General features: G+C 33.4%; 2 protein-coding genes and 1 long non-coding RNA gene across 8 annotated transcripts; 2 read left to right on the top strand and 1 right to left on the bottom strand.

Moving 5' to 3' along the window:
- The first annotated feature begins 1,721 nt into the window (after positions 1-1,721).
- On the top strand, positions 1,722-4,134 carry LOC122289872 (TPD1 protein homolog 1-like). Of its 4 annotated transcripts, none has more exons than XM_043097233.1 (3): positions 1,722-1,976; positions 2,304-2,390; positions 3,533-4,134. In XM_043097233.1, the coding sequence occupies exons 1-3, from the start codon at positions 1,862-1,864 to the stop codon at positions 3,877-3,879; spliced, it is 549 nt and encodes a 182-aa protein (XP_042953167.1). In that variant the 5' UTR covers positions 1,722-1,861; the 3' UTR covers positions 3,880-4,134. The 4 variants fall into 4 exon arrangements, with proteins under 4 accessions (XP_042953167.1, XP_042953166.1, XP_042953165.1 ...); XM_043097232.1 differs by having other exon boundaries at positions 3,530-4,134; XM_043097231.1 differs by having other exon boundaries at positions 2,304-2,399.
- Positions 4,135-15,669: 11,535 nt separating this feature from the next.
- Positions 15,670-19,569, bottom strand: LOC122289870 (membrane-anchored ubiquitin-fold protein 3-like). 3 transcript variants are annotated; one of them, XM_043097229.1, is made up of 4 exons: positions 19,233-19,569; positions 18,899-19,152; positions 18,111-18,281; positions 15,670-16,109 (listed from the first exon to the last, which is right to left on the bottom strand). In XM_043097229.1, the coding sequence occupies exons 2-4, from the start codon at positions 19,026-19,028 to the stop codon at positions 16,054-16,056; spliced, it is 357 nt and encodes a 118-aa protein (XP_042953163.1). In that variant the 5' UTR covers positions 19,029-19,152; positions 19,233-19,569; the 3' UTR covers positions 15,670-16,053. The 3 variants fall into 3 exon arrangements, with proteins under 3 accessions (XP_042953163.1, XP_042953161.1, XP_042953162.1); XM_043097227.1 differs by having other exon boundaries at positions 18,899-19,135; XM_043097228.1 differs by having other exon boundaries at positions 18,899-19,119.
- Positions 19,570-20,365: 796 nt separating this feature from the next.
- On the top strand, positions 20,366-22,483 carry LOC122289871. Its single transcript, XR_006236246.1, has 2 exons — positions 20,366-21,234; positions 22,300-22,483. It is a non-coding gene; the product is annotated as an uncharacterized LOC122289871 (long non-coding RNA).
- Positions 22,484-24,961: the final 2,478 nt, after the last annotated feature.

Raw genomic sequence — 24,961 nt, 5'->3', positions numbered from 1 at the left:
TTTGGATTCAATATATAGTATTTATGCAATCACGACTACAACTATCTTATAAAAAAAATACAAAGTCAACAAAGATATTGAGGTTCAATAGTGAGATAAATTGAGATAGTTTTAGATAAAAATTAAATAAAATATTTTTAAAATATTATTTTTTAATATTATTATTATTATTTTAAAATTAAAAAAATTAAATTCCGTATTATATTATATGAGAATTAAAAAAATTTATAATAATAAAATAAAATAAAATAGAACACTTTTACCATTTAAAGAGACTTAAGTCAATCAATGCCACGTAATAATTCCATTCCATTGGTCGCTGCCAAATCTGAGAACTGGAAAAATATGAAATGGAAGACAGGTAATCATAGCACGATGAGAAGCATATCAGTCATTCCCCATTTTATTTTTAAATAATAACAATAATAATAAAAAACCCCACGTGCATACACTGTTAATGTTGAACAAGCAAAGTTACATACTGCTATTATTTATATATTTACTTAATTCCACGCGAATACAGACACATCCACTCAAACAATTCATTTTCCGATTTCCATTCCAAACCAAGGCTTAAAGCTGGGCCTATACTCGTGTGCCTGTACACATTGTAATAATTTTATTCTTAAATTAATTAAGTTTTAGTACTTATCATCCATATAATATATATAGAAGTAAAAAAATAATAAAATATAAAATAATATATGATATGTGATATAAAGATAATGAATAATTTTTATTTTTTATAAAAAAGTAATACAGTCATAAAGAAATTATATAAAAATAATTTTATAAATTAACTTAGTTTCATTTAATCCATTAGATCTATTTTATAATAGAATAACTTTATAATATTATGAATCATATTAAGATATATCATTTTATGAGATTATTTTTTAATAATGTTATTTTATTTTTTTATTTTATCAATTTATTTTGATTGTTTATATATTTATTTTTTATTTATTTATTTATTTTTACTATTGATTAAGGAAGTGATTATTAATATATTAATATTTTTTTAAACTATTTAAAAGTGTTAGAAAATAATGAAAAAAAAATATGAAAAAAATTAAAAATATAAATTTTGCATACGGGTCACTGGTGGTGCGGCGCCCTAGCAATATTCATTATTTTATATAGTTTTTTTAATTAAAATATTTATGTTATTTTTATATATTTATACTGTTTAACTGTGCTTTAAAATCCAGTGACGTAGGATGTACTGCTGTTTTGTCATTTCGGGATTACAGGACAAACCCGTTCTGCCATTTTTGCATGCACCCACGACAACTGCTGCACTAAGGCCTCGCTCTCTGCATTCTCTACCACCCTGCTCTTCTCTCCCACCCCTCCCCTCGTTCCAAAATCCCGCTGCCAACTTTTTCTTTTTTATTTTATTTTTCTAATGTTTCTTAAGTTTCCTGGAAAATCCCCGATCCTTCTCTCTACTTTGGAAGTCTTATCTGATCGTAATTTTACAGTTCCTTTAATATTTTTTTTAAATAAATAAATATGCATAACTTTAAATAGGCTAGTTGGGGTTCCAAATGGTCGTACCTGGTGTTGGGCTATCAACTGTAGAGTGAGTCTATCTATTGGTAGCTAGCTAGCCCCGTGATTGTTATCCTCCACCTCCAATCCGGACCGTTCTTTTTTTTATTTTTTATTTTTTGTCCATTTAATTTCCTTGGTGTCATTATATATATATATATATATTTTTGGTGCCGTAGGTTTCCGGTGCTATGTATATCCTTCGCCGACCTCTCTGTTTCTTTTTTTGTTTTTGTTCGTTATTCACGTTTGTCCGATTCGTGTTTCCAACAGAGTCTTCCATATTCCTTTTATCGTTTCCCCAAGGATGAGAGACCCTTCCTTCTCCTTGTCGTTCTCGAAAATCCTCACTATACTGGCTTTAGCAGCGACGCTGTTGTTCTTCCATTTCGTCGTATTAATGTCGCCTCTGCTTCTCTCAGGTGCTCCGGTCTCTTAGTTCATACATATATATTCTGTGTATAATAGCTTATACATGACTGATATATTCATCGATTACTCTTTACAGTTGTTTGTTTATCTTCTTATGTGCTTGATCTATTATTGCATGGCCTTTTTTCTCTCAATCTCTGTTTTCCGCAATACAAGGAACTCTGTTCTTTGTTTTGGTCTGTTGTCGTCTTTTCCTTTCGATTTCGTCCTTTAATTGTTGTCTGCTAGCTTTTTATCAAACGAAAAAGAAACAAACAATTTGATTAAAGTTGTGTGTGTGTGTATATATACATTGAAGTATTAATTGTTAATGGCAGATGTGAGGAGGAGCTCCTTGGTCCTCTTGGACAATGAAAACTCCACGACGCTCACTGCACTGCATCGCAAGCTTCTTCTTCATGATGGTGAGAGACGTACGTACGCCGTTCTTCTTCTTCTTCTTCATGCTTTTCTTATTCTATTTTGTTGCTTTCTATTCTTTCAACAAAAAAACAAAAAAAAAAAAAGTAATCGGTGTTGCCGCGAGAGAGAGAGAGAGAGAGAGATGCTAGGAGCCTAGGATCCATCCCTACGAATTTGGTCGTCCCTCCGCTATGTTCACTACGATGCGTACGTATGCTGGCTAAGGTGTCAGAGGTGCACGCCTGTGTTTTGATTAGTGTTAATGCATGCTAAATTCCTAATATGCTCACCTTTGTCTGTATTAATGGAGGGAATGGTATTCGAAACAAAATATCAGACATGTTTAGAGGAAGGAGATCTCCTCTCCTTTGACACGATCCGAAATATTACTTGACGTTTCTACCCCTTCGATTCTTTCCTTTATTGCAGGATCGAATCGATCGATATTGTTGCCTTAGGGATAGGCTTTCTTTCAAATTAGCTACCCTCCTTTCAACTAGCTGTCAATCTTTTGTGGCTCGTGACCCTGTGACTTGGCTTTTAAAGCTCCCGGTTGAATTTTCAATTAAAAAATAATAATAAAATAATGATTCGTACCCTACTCCCACTACTAGACTTCTGGGCCACTTTTGTGTCTACCTTCATTTAATTTTCATGCCATAATTCCTGTGAATCATCTCCAAAAAAGTGTATTTTGTCTGTGGACGATATACATATCCTATTGGTCGGGTTGTTGGGTGTTCACGTTCTTAATGTTTTTGCCTTGATTTTATTTTATTTAGGTGCTGGTGCATTCAAGTGTCTTAATTTTAAGAATCTTTTTACAACACGGATATTCGAACAACAATTATGTGTTTAATGACCATTAATAATTACTTTTAAAAAAATACTAAATATATTTTAAAAAAATTCACTCATTCGCATGTCAATCATTGATAGATTAAAAACTCAGAAATTTAAAATTTAAAATTTGAAGATTTATATATATATATATAAAGCTTTTATTATTACACGTAAGAATTATTGCCAATAGAATGATCATTCTGATCCTAAATTTACGTGTAGTGTGTACGACACACGGGCACACACCTTAGTGCATGCAAACCTAAGTAACCCTGGCCCTGCTTGCTAACTTTTGCAGCAGCAGCAGCAGGAATGGAGGAAACGAACCGGATGTGGGGGGAAAGGTGTAGCAAGGACGACATAGAAGTGAGCCAAGGCCCCACAGCCCCACTCCCAAGTGGCATTCCCACCTACACCGTAGAGATCATAAATGTCTGCTTCACAGGCTGCGACATTTCCGGCATTCATTTGAGCTGTGGATGGTTCAGCTCTGCCCACCTCATCAACCCTAACATCTTCAAGAGGCTTGGCTACGACGATTGCCTTGTCAATGACGGCAAGCCCTTGCTCTATGGCTCTATCCTCTCTTTCCAGTATGCCAATACCTTCCCCTACCCACTTTCTGTCTCCACAGTTGTTTGCGTTTAACTCACGTACATGTAATTCTATATAGTTTTTGAGCTTTTTTTTTTTCCCTTCTCTCATAAACTCACTACATATATAATAGCCGCTGATGATACTGAATACACTCGGATACCCAGTTTTGCTTCTGTGGTTTTGGTTGGGGTTTAAACGTTTGAGTTCTCCTTAATTTTCGGTTGTTTGAGCAAACTTGTAAAGGAAAGTTCCTGATCTTCTGGATTTGGGTTGGTTTGATAATGACTGATATTTTGGGGTTGGATACTTGATTGTCTGTATATGATCAGGAGTGATATTTTAGTCACATATATGGAATTAGATGCGAGTTGTGATCTTCTGGCCTTAATTTTGTTTCGTACCATGTTTTTCTTTATTCATTGGCCTTCGTTTCGTACCATCATGTAAATAAACAAATGAAAATTCTAAAAAGAAAAATCCAGTTATAAGTATAATTATATATTAATATATACACCAATTTATTATGATTAATCAAAAAGTAGATTTTATTGAAAACAGAACTAATTTAAATTTAAAATATAAAAGAATTAATATTAAAATACAGATTAATACGTAATTTTAATTGTATATAACAAAACTCATTCTAAAATACTGCCCCAATGTCCATCATCCTCGGCTACCATAAATATTCAACAATGACTCTCTTGACACAGCCATCACGAGGTGTCTTAAAAGAGAATAATCTTAGTGGTAACCTTGAGATGAACGAATAGCAGAAGTCAATATTCAAATGTGAAAACTGAACTGCTTTTAACATGCATCATCCCAATGAAAAGATAATATCTTTTTTTCCCAATTGGTAGGCGCATCTATTTATACATTATCCCCATTTATAAGGTCCGGAATTGCCGTCGTACAAACATTGTCCCGAAATGTGACTTGTACGTTGGTGGTCGCTGTAAGTGTTCATCTGGTGTGTTATTGCACCCGCGCGTGACAACCGACGAAAAATATATATCACTACAATAGAAAAGACTTTTTGCAACGAAAATACTTTTTTGTAAATAGTATTTTTTCATTGCAAATACCTCTTAGCAACGAAAATTGTTTGTTGCCCTATTTTCACAATTACGGCATTGACATTTGACATTTTCCAATGAATTTTATTTTTGTTGCAAATATGCACTTTTAGCAACGAATCCTCCATTGCAAATATATATTTTCGTTGCTAATGTCCATTGAGGGGATCTAAAAAACCATTGCAAATATATATTAGCAACGATTTATATTAATTGCAAAACAACATTAATAACAAACTTGATTCGTTACAAATGTAATCCTGTAATAAAACAAGTTTACAACGATTTTTATGCATTGCCAATATATTGTAACGAATCAATTTTGTTACAAATTTATAACTTGCAACCATTTTTTTCGTTGCAATTGAATAGTAGCAACATATTCAATTCATTGCAATATTCCACATTTGCAACTAAGCTAAATTGTTACTTTTTTACGCTTGCAACGACTTATTCGTTGCATAAATAAATTTACAACGAATGCATATTGTTGCAAATGTAGTTCACATGAAGTTAAAGAATTTCTCAACAAATGTAATTCGTTGGAAAAATATCTTTTACAACAATGTCTATTCCTTGTAAATGCAAGTCCACAATGAACGGATTTGTTGCAAATAATTTTTTTTTTCCAATGATTTACATTTGTTCCAATTGTACTATATTAACAAAATATATTTGTTGCAAATTGACATTTCCTACAATGTCCACTCTTTGCAAATATTTTTTAGTAACGAAACATTTTTATTACAGAAGTACTAAATATTATTGCAACGAATTATTTCCATTCAATTTGTGAAGCTGCAATGAATAAAAGTCGTTACAAAAGTATATTTCGACCAGATAATTTGTATTGCAATATACAGTAGCAAATATATGAAATTTGTTATATTTGTCATTACAATTATTTTTGTTTGACTCTAGTAATTTAATTGGTACTGGGTTCTAAATTAGCTTGCAAATTAAATGAGTACCAAATGACCAAAATTTCAACAAATCATCTATATACCTATTGTTCATTATTTCACAATACAATTAAACTCATTAGGCAACTACTACATATAATGTCATGGACTTGTAAAAAAAAAAATCATCTGCAACCTGAAATGCACTATTGAATTGACTAAATCTCTTAAAATCTCAACTTATACGATCAATTATATCATTAATAAATCTAAACGTGTGAATTTCAAATATCATGTAATGCCCCCAACCTCTGCTTGAGATGGAACGATGACTTAGAGCGTTGGGATATGTAATATAAGATTATATACTTCTGTTTATGACAATTAATATGCAATACATCCTAAAATGCAAATAATAGTATGCAATAATTGTAGTGAAAAAATGGGTGACTAAGTAATACTTATGCCAGAATAAACTAAAAACATCACAATTTCATTAATGACTATCTTGAGTTCAAATCATAAGGTAGTATATATTTAATACAAATACTTTTGATAATAAGTCTCCATGACTAGTTCAACTGCTTCAAGTGCTCTAACGCACGAATGGTTAGAGCTATAAACATCAAAATAAGGTTTAATCTTTTGTTGAGGTCCAACTCCTCCTTAATCAGTTGGATCCACAATTCCATTCGGTCCATCCTTGTCTGGTTGTGGCATAACTTCTATAATTCCAAGTGGTATGATAGTGGGTCTATAAGGGGTGACACTTACTTGAAATCTCAGTAAGTTAAACAACAAATGTGTACAAAGATAAATTATGTATGATAAATGATAAACATGAAATGCATGCTTATGCAAAAAGCAATATATTTCTCCCATCCAGATTCCTCAATATTTTTCAAAAAAACTTTCATGCACATTTTTTTACAGAAAACATTTTTCAATTCATCTTTAAAAAACATGACATTTCATCAACAATAAACATCATCATCAATAATAACATTATAATGTATGTTAACATCATAGTTCCTTATATGCACTGTGAGTACCTGCTAGTAACCGTAATATACTCATGTTGATATTATATTATCTGTAGACTTGTTTTCAATACATTGATAACATAACATAACATCATTATAGAAACATATACACCTACCAAATTTAGGTGTCATAATATTTGACTTCGCTTTGGCGTCTCTTAAAAGGAACCCATTCCAATCTCGTTGACTATTTTTCATCAACTTATGGGTTATCAGTCTATTTTTAAACACTCAAAAGTGGATAGAAGGTTTCCACTAGGGTAATTTTACCACCCTAACTTTTGTGGTCATGACAAAAATTTATTTTCATGCAATGTTTTGAAAATTTGTAAAACATGTTCAAATGATGAGAAGTTTGCATATGTCATGTAAGCAAGTAGTCATGTACTCAATGCATTATATAATAGGATGGTTTATGCTTAAATAAAAATTTTAACATAATATGATATTTATCAATAAATCATAAATAAACTTATCATATAATATGATGGCTTGGTTGTGGTGTTGTGTGGTGATGGTTGGTCGTACCTGGTGTGCTTGTAGTGGGTGGTGGCTGAGAGATGGGAGAAACAAAGGAAGAAATTTTGAGAGAGAGAGAGAGTCTGCTACCGTGCGATGGCTAGTTGGAGACTTACAGGCATATGAACCCACTATCGATGACGGCTAGGGACTGCAGCGGTGCAAAGGCATCGGGAGAGAGAGAGAGAGAGAGAGAGAGAGAGAGAGAGAGAGAGAGAGAGAGAGAGAGAGAGAGAGAGAGAGAGAGAGAGAGAGAGAGAGAGAGAGAGAGAGAGAGAGAGAGAGTTGGGGGTTCAGATAGGCATAGTGGGAGAAAGAAAGAAAAATGGGCATTTTCTATACTTATTTGAACTTTCCCTCTAATTTCATTTCATTGACTATTTGTAACATTGAAATTTCACCGCAAATGATTAAATATTCACCACAAAAAATTACATATGGCTGAACATATTTTGCAGTCGAACGCACTTAATGGAAAAAGATTAGTTTCATTTTTGGCGACTCAAAAGATAGTTTTACCCACAATTTTGAAATCATGGGATATGAGTTGTGGCAAAAGAACATGTTTTTTTTTTTTTTTTTTTCTACAAATACAATTTGTAACAATAAATAAGTATTCTTTATGAGTATATATTGTGGGAATAGAACTCGTGGGAAAATGCCTATTTTGTTATAGTGAAAAGCATGATATATGTTCTTTCTATGATTATAAATATTATTTCTATGATCCAAATACCAATTGGCCTCATCACTTAACCAAAATAAAGTGGGCTTTCCCAAGCTTCTCATCATCAGTTCTTGGCCTAACTAAAATCCTATGAACCCAACAATCAATGGGCATTTAACGGAATTCTCGACTCTATGGGCCAATAACATATCTAATCCGAGTATAGGGCCAATTTATCTATACTGGGCTAGTTTCTGATCCTCAAAATATCAATACAAACTTGCAAGGGTCCAAAAGCTAGAAATAAAAATGAGGCAGTGCACCACATATAACAGAACACGTAAAAGTGTAAGCAAGAGCTAAAAGAAGGAAATTAATGACATTTGAGATAGTGAAACCGCACAATAATTTTATAGTTTCGATAATATCAATTATCAAACTGTTCATCTTGACAAGAAAAATGGAAATTATTATTAATTTAGGTGTGAGTTTAGTTCGGTTCGGAGAAGTTTTGTGGACCGGACCAGACCTATTCAATCCAGAGTTTTCCCACCCTATACAAGACCAAACTTCCTCAGGACCGGTTCGGTCCGGTCCGGTCAGTCCACGGTTGACTTTTTTTTTTTAATGACATTTTGTTTAATACTTATGTAATTATATTATGATATATTTAATATATATATATAGTATACTATTATATATATATATTAGTAATACACTAATACTATTAGTAATAATACTATAAATAATACTATATGTAATAATAGTAATAGTGATAATTATATATGTAACTATATGTAATACTAATAACTAATACTATTAGTCTATTAGTACTAATAACTATACTAGTACTAATACTATAACTAATAACTATATGTAATGATAGTAATACTATATGTAATACTATATTAAATAATAGTAATACTCTTATTACTAATACTCTATGTAGTTATAGTGATTTAATACTAACATATTACATATTAAGCTAACTATACTAATATTATTATAAATTTACAAATATATGATATATTATAATTTATACTATAACTTTTATAATATGTTAATACATTAATATATATACTAGTACTATATATATATTTTTTATCAGTTATACTAGTACTATATATTATAGTTAATAGTTATACATTAAAGACTATAGTAATACATTGATACTAAATATATATAGTTATAGACTTATAATGATTTAGTTATTATGAATTTATGATTAGTATAACTATATAATTGTATTAGTATTAGACTATTAGTAATTTCAATTTGGCTATATTATATTAGTAATATTAGTTATGTTGAATCAGTCAGTTAGTATAACTATATTCTACATTATTAGTATTAATATAAATATTAGTATTAGTTATAACTATATAGCCTATATTAGAATTGAGTCTTAGACTATATAATAGATTAATAGTATTAGTACAACTATATAAGTATATTGTATAGCTATATATTAGTTTTAATTATAATGATTAGTATAACTATATAATAGTAGACTACTAGTATAACTATATATTAGTATTAGTTATACTGTTATGGTGATTTAGTATATTATAATTTATATATTATATTTATACTATAACTCTTATAATATATTAATATATACGAGTACTATATATTATAGTTATATATTAAATAATATAATAATACATTCATACTAAATATATATAGTTATATTTCTAGTGATTTAGTTATTAACTTATTATGATTAGTATAACTATATAAATTATAATGGTATTAGACCATTAATATAGCTATATATTAGTAATATTAGTTATGGTAAATCAGTACTTTAGTATAACTATATAAGTATTAACTATAATGATTTATATATATATATATATATTTAATATAAGTATAGTGATAATTAAATTATATTAATTAAAGTGATAAATATACTATATAGCTATACATAGTATTAATTATAGTGATTAGTATAACTATATAAATTATATAATAATATATTAGTATTAATAGTAGACTATTAGTATAGGTCACTATAGCTATTGTTGAAGTATTAATTATAGTGATTTAGTATAACTATATTAGTATAAGTATAACTATAGTCTATATTAGACTATTAATATTTTTTTATTCCATATATAATTATATAATTAATTATATATAACTATTATATAAATAATATATATAAATAATTTTTTTTAATTTTCTATTCGGTTCGGTCTGGGGTGAAAAGCTCCCGAACTGGGACCGGACCAAACCTTTTCGACCCCTTAAAAATTGGACCAAACTGAACCGGCCCGAATTCGGTCTGGTCCGGACTGGTCCGGTCGGTTGATCTGGTCCAGACCATCCGATTCTCAGCCCTAGTTATTATTAAGAGTGGAGTCTGAGTACCCGCACCTCGCCCATCTGGGCCCTGTCTAGGCCGAATGGGAAGGTCTAATCGCATCTTGCGGGCAGACACCAACTCCCTAAAAAATTGAGTAAGTACAGAGTGGGACACTAACCCAACTCGACTAGGTATAGATATATAAATATTACATATATTAAAAAAAATTAATTAAATGACATCATTTTGTTTTAGGATAAAATAAAAACATACCATCGACGCGCACACCTCTGTATCTCAACTCTCTCTTTTGCCTCTCGGTCTCCTCTCTTGCTACTGAATCTCTCAGACTCTCTCTCTTTTTTTTTTTTTTTTTTTGATAGAAAACCTACTTTCATTGATTAATTTGCAAAGGCACTAGATACATCATTCAAAACAGAATTCACGACCACTAAAGGTCCACTCTCAGTCCACACCCTCTCTTTGGAATCCCCGACAGCCAACCTTGCAGCATTGTGTGCTGCTCCATTTGCTGACCTGTGAACAAAAGACAGCTTCCAACCCGGATGAAGCCTCATTTCTTGCTGCAAATCATCTGTTTCCTGGCCTCCCCACGACTGGTCCTCAGCTCTTGAATTGACAGCTTCTATGATTGCCTTAGCATCCCCTTCAAATTCAACTTGGGTCAGGTTCATGTCTATACACATGTCCACTGCCCTTTGTAAAGCTGTTTTTTCTGCTTGGGCTGCCGTGAACACATTTTTCCTTGAGGAAGTTAGGCATGCCTTTAGTTTCCCTTCCCAATCTCTAACTACTATGCCAATTCCACCCCTCTTCTGAAGCTTGTCAAAAGCGGCATCAAAATTTACCTTCACAGCAGGCCACTCAGGGGCTTTCCAATGCCTACTAGCCACTGTAGCCGAATCCCCTCCTTCCACCCCTCGACTATCCATAGAATTAGCTTCCCTCAGCATTGAGACTTCAGCCTGAGCCAGTGTTGAGATGGATTCAGGACTCATGAACTGGTTCTTAAAGACAAAAGCATTTCTCCTTTTCCATAGAAGCTGAAACTTCACTGCTGTCATTTGTAGCTCCTCACTGTCCAGTCTTGTAGACATATCTTTCCATAACTGCTGAAATTAGACTCTCTCTCTTTTGTCATAGTCCTTAGGTGTATATATATATATATATCTCTCTCCTCAATATCAATGACCACAGGTGGATGGACAGCCCGATGACCAATCCATCTACTTGGCATCCAAGTGGAGTCACCCGTCCATGTGGGACTGGGAACCAAACTCGATCCCTACCAATCGGGGGGTTTTTTGGTTTTTTTGGGGGGAGGGGGAGGTTTAGCAGACCTAATTTCTATGGAGTTATAAAGTTTGATCTCAGTCAACCATTTTTTATATTTTTATTCCTTTTTCTTCGATCATTCATCACATATTTTGTTATTTCATTTTTATACTATAGCTCAACTAAATTCCAAATGTATCAATCTAATGTAGTTTTTTATTTACTTTCTCTTTTTTTGTTTTGTTTTGTTTTCACCTTAAAAATAATATTTCAAACTTAAAACTTTATGATTTATGAGATTTTGGTACACTAGCATTGGTTTCTTTATATACATCTTCAAAATCGTAATTTTTGAAAATTAATTTTGCATATAAAGAAAAACCCCCACATTGGATTATATATTTTTGAACCAAATAATAAAAAAATATTATTATTTTTTTATTTTTTTCTTAAAATTATTATTTTTATATATTTTACAATTAACACAATGTGCTCAAAAATAAAAATTCCATATATCTAAATATTACTAATTTTATATATCAAAATGATTGCTTTTATCAATAAATATTAATATATACTAAAAAAAGCATTTTGTATCATTAACTTAATATAAACTTAATATATCAAAATCATATTAATATAAATTTCACAAAATTGATTTTAATGGGTAGGAGAGAGAAAAAATAGTAAAATAATGTTTGAAGAGTGAATTGTGATTCTTCAAACTTGAATAAACACTATTTATAGTTATGTAAAATTTTGAAAATACATAATCTAATGTAGACTAATTTAAAATGATATTATGTAAATATAAAGATGAATATAAAAATAAATAAGCCATTGCCAATGCTCAGGCATCCAACTCTATTGACCCGCCCCTATCTACAATATCCTTTAACCAGTTGTCAGAAGTGTGGTTCATGTTCTTTTTCTTTTTTTCAAATTTATCATTCTGAATGTAACATTAGAAAAACTCTACCCACCATGATCTCATGTCTAATTATCTAACTTTGGTAAGGTGACATTGCCTATGAACTTTAGAATCCCTTTATGAAAAAAAAAAAAAAAAAGAAGATCAAAAGATGATAAAAATGTCTTAATTTATATAGCGGAATGGAAGTAAGATATTGAGTAGAGTATTTAACATTAATACTCATAACATTTTCCCTATTTTTTGTACAAAAAAACTATATACATCACACTCATATTCTATTTTTATCCCACTATAATGGAGTGACATTGATTATCAATATTTATTTTTTCTTTTAAAAAAATAAGATAATCCGAGTGATAAAAGTAGAATAAATCTAATATCAGGATGTCATTTTATGAAAACCTCATATCTTGATTAATAATTTTAAGATATCCAAATTTCACCCATTTCATTTGAAAAAATTGGACAATTCTGAAAAAAATAAACTCCATTTGTACACTAAAAAAGTGTATCTAACATTACTGAGTATATTCCTCGGAATGCTTGTTTTCCAGCCTTTACATAAGAAATTTTTTGAAGACGTGTAACCTCGTCAAGGTTGGATATTTCAAACAAACCTATGAGCAAAATCTCGTCAAGATTGATACGAGTAATATTATATACCATACCACCATTTTATTATATATGATGTGACGTATTTATTACTATTTAATGATAAAAAAATATATAATAAATAATTATTTAATGGTGATAAATATGTCATATCTTATTTAATGAGATGCAAGTGAGATGATAATATAATGTATAAAATTTTCTATTTAAAAATCTACAGAGCTTGCTGGGATCACAATAGGAGGCGCTAGTAGCTGGATGGGTGAGTTTCTTTTTTTACACCCACAAATAATCACATAACATGTAAAGATTCTACCAAATTGAAGAATTGAATTGCATGTAGAGAATCTTAATTAATTTCATCATCTTTATCCCCCTGTCCTCTCTCTCCTTCGAAGGCCTGAATCGAATTGCATGTAGAGAATCTCAATTATTTGTTTTATACATTCATAAAGCCATTTTGTGAATATTATCAATCTATTACCGCGAGAATTTAAATTAGGTATTTTCTGTAAACCTCATATCTAGATTAATAATTTTAAGATATCCAAATTTCACTCATTTTGTTTGAAAAAATTGGACAACTCTGAAAGAAATAAACTCCATTTGTACACTAAAAAAGCGTATCTAACATAGCTAAGTATATTCCTCGGGATACTTTTTACTAGTTTTTGCTTTTCCTAACCGGTGATTTTGAAAAAAGGAAATCTCTTCAAAAATTACCTCAAAACAATAAACAACAGTGTAGCCTCCACTCTCACCACTTTTAGTGGAGCTATTTGCAATTTATTGCGAATGTCTTATTACCGTCTTTTAAGACAGCATCCTTTTGGTAGGACATTGTGTAAAAATTAAGAAATTAATCGCTAAAATTGTTTTCTTTATTTTTTTTATTTACCTTTTTGCACTGTTGTTATTGTTCTGGGGCGTTTGTTGAGAAATCTTACCCTCTCTTCATATATTATTTTTTCTACTTTTTTAATGAAGTCTACTTGATTGTTAAAAAAAAATATATATTCCTCATAATGCTTGTTTCCCAGCCTTTACATCAGAAATTTTTTGAAGACGTGTAACCTCGCCAAGATTGGATATTTCAAACAAATCTATGAGTAAACAATCTTCTTTATATACAGTAGTTTCACATGGTATAGGATTACAGCTTATTTGAGGGGAGTAATGTCATATACCATACCATTATCTCACTTGTATCTTATTATATATAATATTATGTATTTATCATTATTTAATAATAAAAAGACATAATAAATGATCATTTAATAATAATAAATGTATCATATCTTACTTAATGAAATATAAATGAAATGATATTAAAGAATCTACAGAGCTTGCTGGGATCACAATAGGGAGGCGCTAGGAGCTGAATGTGTGAGTTTCTTTGTTTTACACCCACTGAAAATTACATAACACGTAAGGATTCTACCAAATTAAAGAATATAATTGCACGTAGAGAATCACAATTAATTTCATCATCTTCCTCTCCCCCAACCCCCCTCTCTCCCTCTCCTCCGAAGGTTCGATTCTCAGGCCCCTCCCTCTGTCTCTCACTCAAGTATCTCAACTCTTTCTCACCACTCAGTCACTTGATCTCCGTTGGCCGGCGAGTTACTCTGTAACTAAGGTTAATATTTGATGTTTATAGTATATTTTTGGGGTTGGATGTATTTGTTGCTCTATTAAGTAGTTGATTGGATATAGTTGTTAGTCTATAAGTAGTTGACTGGGTGTATTTTAGGGGCTGGATGTGTGAATTTATTGCTTAAGAGGTTTTGATTGGATGAATTTTTTGAGTGTCTTTGTTGCTTAAAGGCGATTTTGTTGCTTATTATAATTCATGTATGGCTGCAATATAGGGAGAGAGAAAATGGAGGGTTCCGTCGAAAGAGAAAAGGGAGAGAGGAGAGGAGACTGTCAAAGAGAAAGGGTAGAAGGGAGAAATGATTCATAGCCATCGCACCTACTTATTCTTACGTAAATCACCTATGTGTCGGCTTGTAATTGGATGGTGTAAAACGTGAATAAGCACCCGATCCTCTTTGAAGTTAAACTCATCACAATATTCATGTTTCGTGTTTGTAACTGATTTAATTATACCAAATTTGTTTGTTGGATGATGATATACTTCCTACTACCTACTACCGTATAATGTATTTGAAAATTTGAAACTTTTATTTTCTTTATTATTTTATTTTAAGTATTTTTTTAACATCTTTAATCATGAAGAAAAAATTAAAAAAAATATACTTTACTAATAATCAATTCCTTAACCATTAAATTAAATAAATAATAAAAAAATTTAAAATAAATAAAGATAATAGTAAATGGTAAGAGGAATAAGCCTATCATTGCCCCTGTTTTTATTATTGCAAAAACACCGTAAGGGGAAATAAATAAAGATACTTTTTAAGTTTTTAACTTCCCATTCTTAAATTAGTAACCAATAATAGAATCAAACCCAGCCTCTAAAGAATCCAGAATAATCAGACGTGCATTCTCAATTCTCATTGAAATTTCGTTGCAGATTTCGTCTTTACACAGACAGATGTATACACCTTTGTTGTAGAAATGACCAAAAAATTAAAAAAAGAGAAAAGAAAAAAAGAAAAAAGAAAAAAAAAAGGTGCTTAATTCATGGTTGTAGAAATCAAAGGCCACTGGATGCTGTCAACCCTTTGATAGAAAAAGAACTTTAAGGTCATCAACAACAGAAATTGTTTTCATAATTACATTTCATCGAGAATATGAAGTTGTACTGAGGAGCGCTGCAACAGACACATTATGCTTCTGCAGCTAAAGCTTGGAAACCAGGGTAAACCCTTCGACAGTTCGACTATATCACAGTTTCTTTCACAAGATGGAACACGAGCAGACAATTTTCCTAGGTGAATCATCAATCTTCTTTTCTGTCCACACAAAAGCATTATGCAATGTCAAACTAAGCAGCTTCCACCAACCACAATCAAATTCTTTGGGCCAAAACAAATCATGCATGCCATAAAGTTGACTCAGTCAATGTCCCCATAATAGTTCCGGTTCAATGCATTTTAAGCTGCCAAACTTCAAATTTTGAGGTTTTTTACTTCTTTTATTTGCTTATAAGAAAAGAAGGTTTACGAGCCATCATATTGACATTAACTATAAAAATCTAATAAATGGTAGCACTGATAGAACTAGACACAGCACATGGTTTAATGAAAAAGATTCATCCAGCCTTGCTTGACCATGTTCACATTTATAGCTGTCAATCCTAAGAAAAATCAACATAGGATACTGACAACTGTCAATCTTCATGGCTGACCAAGATGTGGACAATCATGAAGCTGAGGAATAGGTGCCCTATCCAATGAGAGTAAATAGGCAAATGTAACAAGAAATGGGGTAGGAGAGGGAGGCTTTTTTTTTTTTTTTTGGGGGGGGGGGGGGGGGGGGGGGGGGGGGGGGTTAAAATAAGGTATGCTGCCCAATCTCATATGGTGGGTAGGGGATCCAAAATCTAAAGATGTTGAACCGGGCTTTCCTTAGAAAATCGCTATGGCATTATCATCAAGAGGGGGGAGGCATTGTGGAAGGTGGTGATAACTTCCAAATATGGTGGTAATTGGGGGGATTGTGCTCTTTGGAGGTAAAAGGTGCTTATGGTGTGGACCTGTGGAAAAACAGAAGGGTTTAGGGATTTTTTCCCAAACACATCAGATTCATGGTGGGTGATGGTTCTACGATCAGTTTTTGGGATAACACTTGGTGCAGTGATAGAGCTGTTAAGAACACTTTCCCTACCATATATATGATTGAGAGCAGACTGGAGGCATCGGTGGCTGAGTTATTGGAAATTTTGGGAGGTTCTATTCAGTGGAATGTTCGATTCCTTAGAGCGGGGCACATGATTGGGAAGTTGGGGTAATCTAATTCTTCAAGTTAATGTACTCTACCAAAACAAGGATTCAAGAAGCAGATATGATGTCATGGAGTCCCTCTAAAAGAGGGAAATTCTCTGTCAGTTCATTCTATAGGGTCATCACTGATTAGGAGAGTAATCATTTCCCTTTAAGGAACATTTGGAAGAGTTAGGCGCCTTTAAAGACTGCTTTCTGTATGGATAGCGGCGTTAGGGAAGATACATGACCATGGACAACCAATGGAAATACCGAATTATAGTGATAAACTGGTGTTGTCTGAGTAGGAAAATTGGTGAAACAGTAGACCACTTGCTGCATCATTGAGGTTTCCAGGGCCCTCTGGGATGACATTTTTGGCAGAGTTGGATTGGTATGGGTTATGCCTAGTAGGGTGGCAGATCTTCTTGCCAGCTGGAGAAGTCTTCATGGTATCCTGCAGATTGTAGTAATATGGAAGATGGTCCCAATCTGCCTTTTGTGGTTGAGGGAAAGAAACGATTGGAATTTCAATGATAAGGAATGCTCAATAGAGCAACTCAGAAGATACTTTTTCAACACACTGTATTTCTGGGAAATAGCTTTAGATTTCAATGTGCTTAATGTTCATGATTTCCTTGTATCTACTTCTTCTTACTAGCTATATGTTTTCTCTTGTGTACATCCAGTAGATTTGGCAATGCATTCTGAATCAATAAATTCTTACTTATAAAAACAAACAAAACATTCTTCCCTAGGATGATAAAAAGCATAACCAGATAGAAATCATGTGGGTTCATACAAGACATTTGCAAGTAACCAACTAGAGGATAGGGCAACAATGTGTAAAAGCAAATCGAGCAGTGAAGTTGCATTTAATGGAGTTCAAGTCGGAACTGAAAACATTATCCACTATCAGAAGCAAGTTCATAGACCGATTTCAAGCTAAATGTTGAAGCCATGGTATGAAGGAGGAAAAACGTCTTTGTAACCTTTGAAACATTCATAACTTTAATTTAAGATGCGAATCACCTGTTTTAGTCTTTGAAAGAGATGGCTGTACGACAACATGCATTATTACAACACCTCCGCCACTGTCACCAAAAGGCATTCTACACTGACCAACGGTCTTATTGTTTTCCAAGATTTTACCAGAACTGATTAGTTTCACTTCATTCGCTGCCTTTGGTACGATTGTTTTACCTATGGATAGGAAAAGCATTTAAGAAAAATCAAAATACAAGCCCGGATGAAAGACATTCCCCATTGTCACCTGAATCAATCTAGCTTTTATCAGTGTATTTAAGACAAATATCAAAGAATTTACTGAAGGAACATTGGTCCAAAAAGACTCATACAAAATTTCAAAAGAACTGTAAACGTCTTAGTTATTTAAAACTTATAAATCTCCCATAGAATGCTTCCGGGTTCGATTCCACGAAAAAATAGAATCAAATAGAAACGCGGCCAAATGCCCACAAAATAACCAAAAAGCCGCTAACCAACAAGCAACCTTTAATGCCGGTTTTAAATTCTTCACGTTTGAATGTCTACAAAATGATCATGCATAGAACAAATTGGAAAAATTGATAAGAAATAAAAGAAAAACAAGTAAATAAATGTGAATTTAATAAATTACTAATCAATCGAGAGAGAGAGAGAGAGAGAGAGAGAGAGAGAGAGAGAGAGAGAGAGAGAGAGAGAGAGAGAGAGAGAGAGAGAGAGAGAGAGAGAGAGTCAAATACTATAAAAGATTGAGAAACCGAATAGGGAATCATAAAATAAGAAGCCGGGGTTAATAGATGAGCAGAGGGACCAACCTCTGGGCCAATCAGAGACGACCCTCTGCTTAAGCATATCGACGGTGGAGGCCGAGGAGTATCGAAAAGGGCCCAAATCGGAGCCATCGAAGAGCCTGAACTTGATGTCGAGCAGGTCCTCCACCGGCATCTGTAGTTTGAATTTCTCTGACGCTCCTCCGACCGATCGATTCGAAGGTGTCCCAGCCCCGCAACCGGAAACGTGCTTTATCAAATCACACCTTCCAAATTCGTAGACTATAAATCCAATCAAACTTCAATACAGCGAAAACGAAAATAAAATATTAAAGTAAAAAAAAAAAAAAAACCAGAGAAATATGAAGATAAAATGAACCTTCCGCAGCCGGAGTTGAAGATCAGAAGAGGCTCTACTCAAGGATGGAATTTATTCTCGTTTTATTTTGGTTTATCTGATTTGGTGGTGCGTGGATTTTGAAAGGAAGAAAGAAAGAAAACAAAAGGAAGTGGTATTGGTTTGGTTGGGGCTGACGAAGATATCTGAAGAGTCAAAACGTGTTTCACAAATCTCATTCCAAACCGAACCTGAACCTCATCAGGAAGAGTCCGTCTACCTACGTACGGTCCCCAGGACTGTCCAAGCATATCTGGACATTTTTGTCTTTAACATTTCTTTGAATTACAATAATGCCACTGATGTATAAATTGCGAATTCTCTCCCTGAAATCTACTGAAAAATTTTCTTCCCTCGTCTCTTCAATCCTTATCCGACGGAGTACCAGTAGTCGAGTCCTCCACCACCGTCGGCCTCTGCCACTATCGTCAGCTTCCTTGTGCATAGACTTCTTCCCTGTCCGATGGGAAAAGGTTTGATTTTTTCTTCATTTCTGGACTGCAACATTTTGAATGATAACAGTTTTATTTCTTTTCCTCCATTTCTAGCATACTTAAGAGTTTAGAAAACAAGTGAATGAGCCTTTCCGAGTCAGCCTTTCCCAGGAGCCTAGAACCAAATACTTCGTGGCCAAAATAAAAACCCACCATCTAGTTGTCGTCTTTTCACTCCCCCCACTTCCATTTGGTCATTCCGTATAATTTATCAATAATTGCCGCACGTTTCACAACACAGATCCCTTGCTTGCTGAGGAAAGGGCTGACATTGATTGCATAACCATAAACCGAGCAAACTAATTACTTACCTTTCTTTTAGTTTCTTTTTCTCCATGCGATCTTATAAATCGATTGTGCAGCCATAAACCCAAGGTCCCAACGAATGCAAAGAAACAGACTAGAAACCAAAAAAGAAGCAACAATTAAACCTAATAGAAGCAGCAACTACATATAACAACAATAACGAGAACCGGAAAAAAAAATACAGAGCAATCGATACCTAATATCAACATATAAGCCAATAGATATATCGTGTAAATTAAATAATTCTTCAATAATAATAAAAAAAAAACATATACAAGCAACCGGGTACGATTTGATAAATCAATTTCTAATAGAGAGAGATTTGGAAAGGGGCTGACATCGAGATGAGGAAGGGGACCACGGCTTTAAGCTGAGGAAGGGGACGACCGTCTCGTTTCATCACGATGGATGTATGCCAAAATGATGGGGAAGGGGGAAGGGGATGGACGTATTCCAAAATGATGCGTCTTACTAGGGGTGTTCAATTTCGGCTTGGTCTGGAACCTGGATAACCGGATTTTGGTTCAAGCTTTCGGCTCAGATTTGATCCGGGCCGAAACCTGCATTACAAAATCCGGACCAATCTGGTCCGGATACGGTTATGAAATCTGGATTCCAGGTTTAAAACCTGGTACCCGGGTTATATATATATATAAAACAACCCGGTTAACTTCAACCCTACCTCTCTCTCTCTCTCTCTCTCTCTCTCTCTCTCTCTCTCTCTCTCTCTCTCTCGTAAGCCGCTTCTTCTCTATCTAACTTCCCTCTCTCTTCTAAGTCCAAGCAAGAGCAGCAGCTGCAGCACCGATCGACTTCTCTTCCATGTTGTCGCCGTCACTCGATCTCACTCTGGGGCTCTGCTCAGTTCCGGGTTGCCTTTTTCGTAGTCATGGCTGTGCGTCGGATCGGCTCCTTCAACACGTTGTTAGTGCGTAAATGGTCTTTGGGTTGGCCAGATCTACCATATTTTTTTTGTATTTTTGATGATCTAGGCGAGTTTTACTCTTCAGATTAGAAGCTCCAAAATCTCTCTCTCTTTCTAAGAGGAAGCCCTAGCCACTAGATTATGCCTTTGCTATCGTTTTCTCTCGTCGGACCACTTTAGTGTCATGACTACCGTTGTTGCTCTCTCGCTGAACGTTTGGATCATCACCTTCGACAGAAATTGCCGCTAGCCAATTTGGGTTTGTTTTCTTCTCTCTGTTGAATATATTTTGTTCTCTTTTTGTTGATTTGGAAATGTTTTGATGATAATGTTTGAATAGAAGAATCTATGAGGAATATTTTTATGCGTTAGATTTGGATTTGTGAGTTTGTAGTTTGCTGGTTTTCAAATCCTATAGCCAGTGACCATGTGAATCTGTAATGAACTCGTACTAAGGCAAAAACTTCAGGCAAATTTTGGGCCCATGTTATTATAACGTCTCATAGTTGAATTCTGGGTCTGTTTTGTTCTATGATCAATGCCGGGTATAAAGTATATGTTGTTATTTTGCTAGATCTGCTCCTTTCTGTTAAACATGGTTTTTTTTTTTTGAGCCTTTCTGTTTTGATTATTCTGTTTCTAGTATTTTGTTTCTTCTATACTTTATCTAAAGAAGATAGTGTTTGTATGAGATTTTTATTTTTGTTTTTTCTGCTATATGGCAATGCTCTGCATCTTGTTTTGATATAGTTTCTTTCTGTTGCTTTTTGTTTGGTAGATAAAGATTCCTATAATTGGTGGCATCTTGCCAACATAATTGTCTAGTTTTGATGTTTTAAGATATTGAAATACCCATTTATTCACTACTAGTTGTAAATATAAATAAGTTATTATTCTAAGCTGACTTAGTAAACTCTCAAGCCTAATCTAACCTTACCTGAGTTTGGTTGGAAACCTCAATCCCTAGTAGCTCACAAAAGCTTGTGTGATTTGAGATGGCAAATGGAACAAACCAACTCATCATTCTTGTGTTGATGAGAGAAGGTTTCAAATGCTCTGGGTAGTTTGGAGGTGAAAGCTTTTGTAATTTATCCTAAATTAAAAGAATGTTGGTTTGTCACATTTAGCCCTCGGTGACTATGGCCAGACTTCATCCCTCTTGTTAACGATTTGAAAATGCAATTAGTGTGCTTATTTGCTTCTAGTCGTATAGACTAAGGTTGATCTATTTGCTTATTATATAATTTGTTGACATTATTTGCAGCTTGGAATATTTTTATTGTATTATTTGTTGACATTGATTTCCTTTTGAATGGACATGCAGGTGTGCTATGGGAAATTACTATAGCTTGCAAAAAGACCATAGATATGTAATTTTCATGTGTCCTGCAGTAAAACAGGACTATTACATATGTAATTTTTATATATTGTAATTTTGTATTTTATAATATAATATATAAATACCAAATGATGTAATAAGTAGTTAATTACATTATGTGTTGCATGCATTTTACATGATAAATATTGAATTTCTTTTCTTTAGATTCATCATGCATGATAAATTTTTGTTTCTAACTTTAGTTATTTTTTACATAAAATTTAGTTTTCCATTTTGATATATTTTATTATTATGGACAACATGAATTGAACAAAATTTAATTATATTTTGGCTTTATATATTAAAAGAAATTATGCTTTTCAATATTTTTTCTTGAAAAAATTGTTGTAGAATATAGGCTAAAAAAAGAAAAAAAACAAATTATGCCTTTCAAGTTTTCAACATTATCTTTTTTCTTGAAAAAATTTAGTAATATATATTTTTGTTAAAAAAAAAAATGGGATCATTCCGGAACCCGGATTTTCGGGTTGTAAAAACCTGGATTTATCCGAGTTTCGGCCCGGATTAAAACCCGGGCTAATCTGGTCCGGAATCTGCTCTGGATTTTAGATCCGGGTTTCGGGTAGGATATATCCGAATATCCGGTCCGGTACTCGTTTGAACACCCATATGTCTCACGATGCGTTTTTTTCTTTAGTGAAACACATCGTTTCATCACATAAAATGACGTTGTTTTTCATTTGCTTCCCTATTTCACATTAAAAAACTTCGACATTATACGTTTGAACACCCCTACGTCTCACGATGCATTTTTTTCTTTAGTGAAACACATCGTTTCATCACATAAAATGACATTGTTTTTCATTTGCTTCCCTATTTCACATTAAAAAACTTCAACTTTATAATGATGACTCATCTGTTGCATTAAAGTACAAATACATAAAAGAAAACAAGGGAAAATGTATGAGTAATACTAGATATAGTTTTAAGGTGTGTAGATTCATGGGGGCTTCAGCTTATACAGTCTCCTAGCTTACGCTGAGGAGTGTGGTTTTCTTTTTCTACTTCATTTCTTCCTCATTTCTCATTCCTTTATGCCTCAAAGGTGGTGCTGGTGCTAGTGCAAATGGAAGGTGAGATTATAGAGAAGTGGGTTGATCTACGGCTAATTGAGAAGAACAGACTACGCTAGAGGTTGACATAAAAAAGGAGAGTCTGACACATAGACGTGGGAAACTTTGTCTCATTGGTTTCGTTGTGGCTGACAAGAATATCAGCATTGAAGCCTTTAAGACAACCATACAGACGGTATGGAAGCCAAAGGGGAGAATCTAGTTCAAGTAAGTTGGTGAAAACTTATTCATCATTGAGTTTCAATACGACCAAAACATTCAGAAAGTAAAAAAAGGTAAATCTTGGACCTTTGATCATAATTTACTTTGTCTGAATAATTTCAATGGGTTTGTTGCACCAAGAGATTTATCTTTTACATTGGAGCCAATTAACTCCACATTGGAGGAATGACAAGGGAGGTTGAGGAACAAATAGGAGTAAGGTGGGTGTAGTTGAGAGGGTGGACACGGATGAGAATAGGATTAGATGGGGCCCTTACCTCAGAGTAAAAGTTGTTATTGACATTACTAAGCCTCTTATGCAAGGAATTCTCCATAACTTGCAAGACAGTAAGTTTTGGGTATCTTTTAGATATGAAAGATTACCAAATTTTTGTTTTAGGTGTGGTACTATTAAACATGGTGCAAATGGCTGTGATCAAGTCTCTAGTGGAAGATCCATGCATAGACAATATGGTGCATGGCTTCAAGCCCCTACTCATAAGGCAGTGTCTAAGAACCAATATCCAAGCAATACTGGGAAGGAACAGTCAAGTTCTTGAACCTCAGATCCATAGGTTGAAGATGAAGTTGTAAAAGGAAACAAAGCTAAGGTTGGCAAGGACTCAAGTCAATCGGAAGAGTAGGCTCAATCACAGGGGGATGGTAGAAAGAAAGAAGCTGTTTTGGAAAGTTCTCTTCCTGAGAATAAGGAGCAATTAAAGGGTTCCATATTATTTTCGTATAGAAGATCTCAATTGGAGGAGCTGACCGGTGCAAAACTGCAAGTGCACAGTATCGTAGTTTTATAGTAAAGTAATAAGAAGAGTATCGTCCTCAGGGATTAGTACCTTACGTTTGCCAAATACCAAAATTATACTAAACTTGATTTTATCTAGAGGAATCACTAAGATTTTTGTAGTTGCAATCTAAACTAGATCAACTCAAAGAAAAATATGCAAAGGAAATAACACTAACGTTCGACGATCAAATTAATGGGAAGAAAACTTCTAAGAAATCGATTTCACCTACTTCTTCACTATGCTTTTCTTATCCAGCTAATTTAATTTAAATCTCTTTTGTCTATCAGCAAATCTCTAATTCATCCAAAAGCCTCTTTCGATAGTCAATTGGAATTGACTCTTGGTTATCAATTCACACAAGAATATGCAAATTCAATAATCAAGAACGCAATAAGACCAATGATTTAATTACTACATAGGTTCATACAAGTCTTTCGATCTCTATACTTACCTATGCTGAAATATCCAAGATCTACCCTATGATTCCCTCTTTCGATAGCAAATCACAAGATT

The sequence above is a fragment of the Carya illinoinensis genome, chromosome 12 (assembly GCF_018687715.1).
Source record: "Carya illinoinensis cultivar Pawnee chromosome 12, C.illinoinensisPawnee_v1, whole genome shotgun sequence".
Taxonomy (NCBI): Eukaryota; Viridiplantae; Streptophyta; class Magnoliopsida; order Fagales; family Juglandaceae; genus Carya; species Carya illinoinensis.
This window is presented reverse-complemented; position numbering and strand designations above follow the sequence as displayed.

Bases quoted from the DNA above. Each gene is read 5' to 3' on its own strand.
- LOC122289872 (XM_043097230.1), top strand. From the start codon at position 1,862: ATGAGAGACCCTTCCTTCTCCTTGTCGTTCTCGAAAATCCTCACTATA. The intron at 1,977-2,303 runs GTGCTCCGGTCT...TGTTAATGGCAG, and splicing joins GTCGCCTCTGCTTCTCTCAG to ATGTGAGGAGGAGCTCCTTG. The intron at 2,400-3,529 runs GTACGTACGCCG...TAACTTTTGCAG, and splicing joins TCTTCATGATGGTGAGAGAC to CAGCAGCAGCAGGAATGGAG.
- LOC122289870 (XM_043097229.1), bottom strand. From the start codon at position 19,028: ATGCCGGTGGAGGACCTGCTCGACATCAAGTTCAGGCTCTTCGATGGC. The intron at 18,282-18,898 runs GTTGGTCCCTCT...TCCTATCCATAG, and splicing joins CGTCTCTGATTGGCCCAGAG to GTAAAACAATCGTACCAAAG. The intron at 16,110-18,110 runs GTGATTCGCATC...TTGTGTGGACAG, and splicing joins TCTTTCAAAGACTAAAACAG to AAAAGAAGATTGATGATTCA.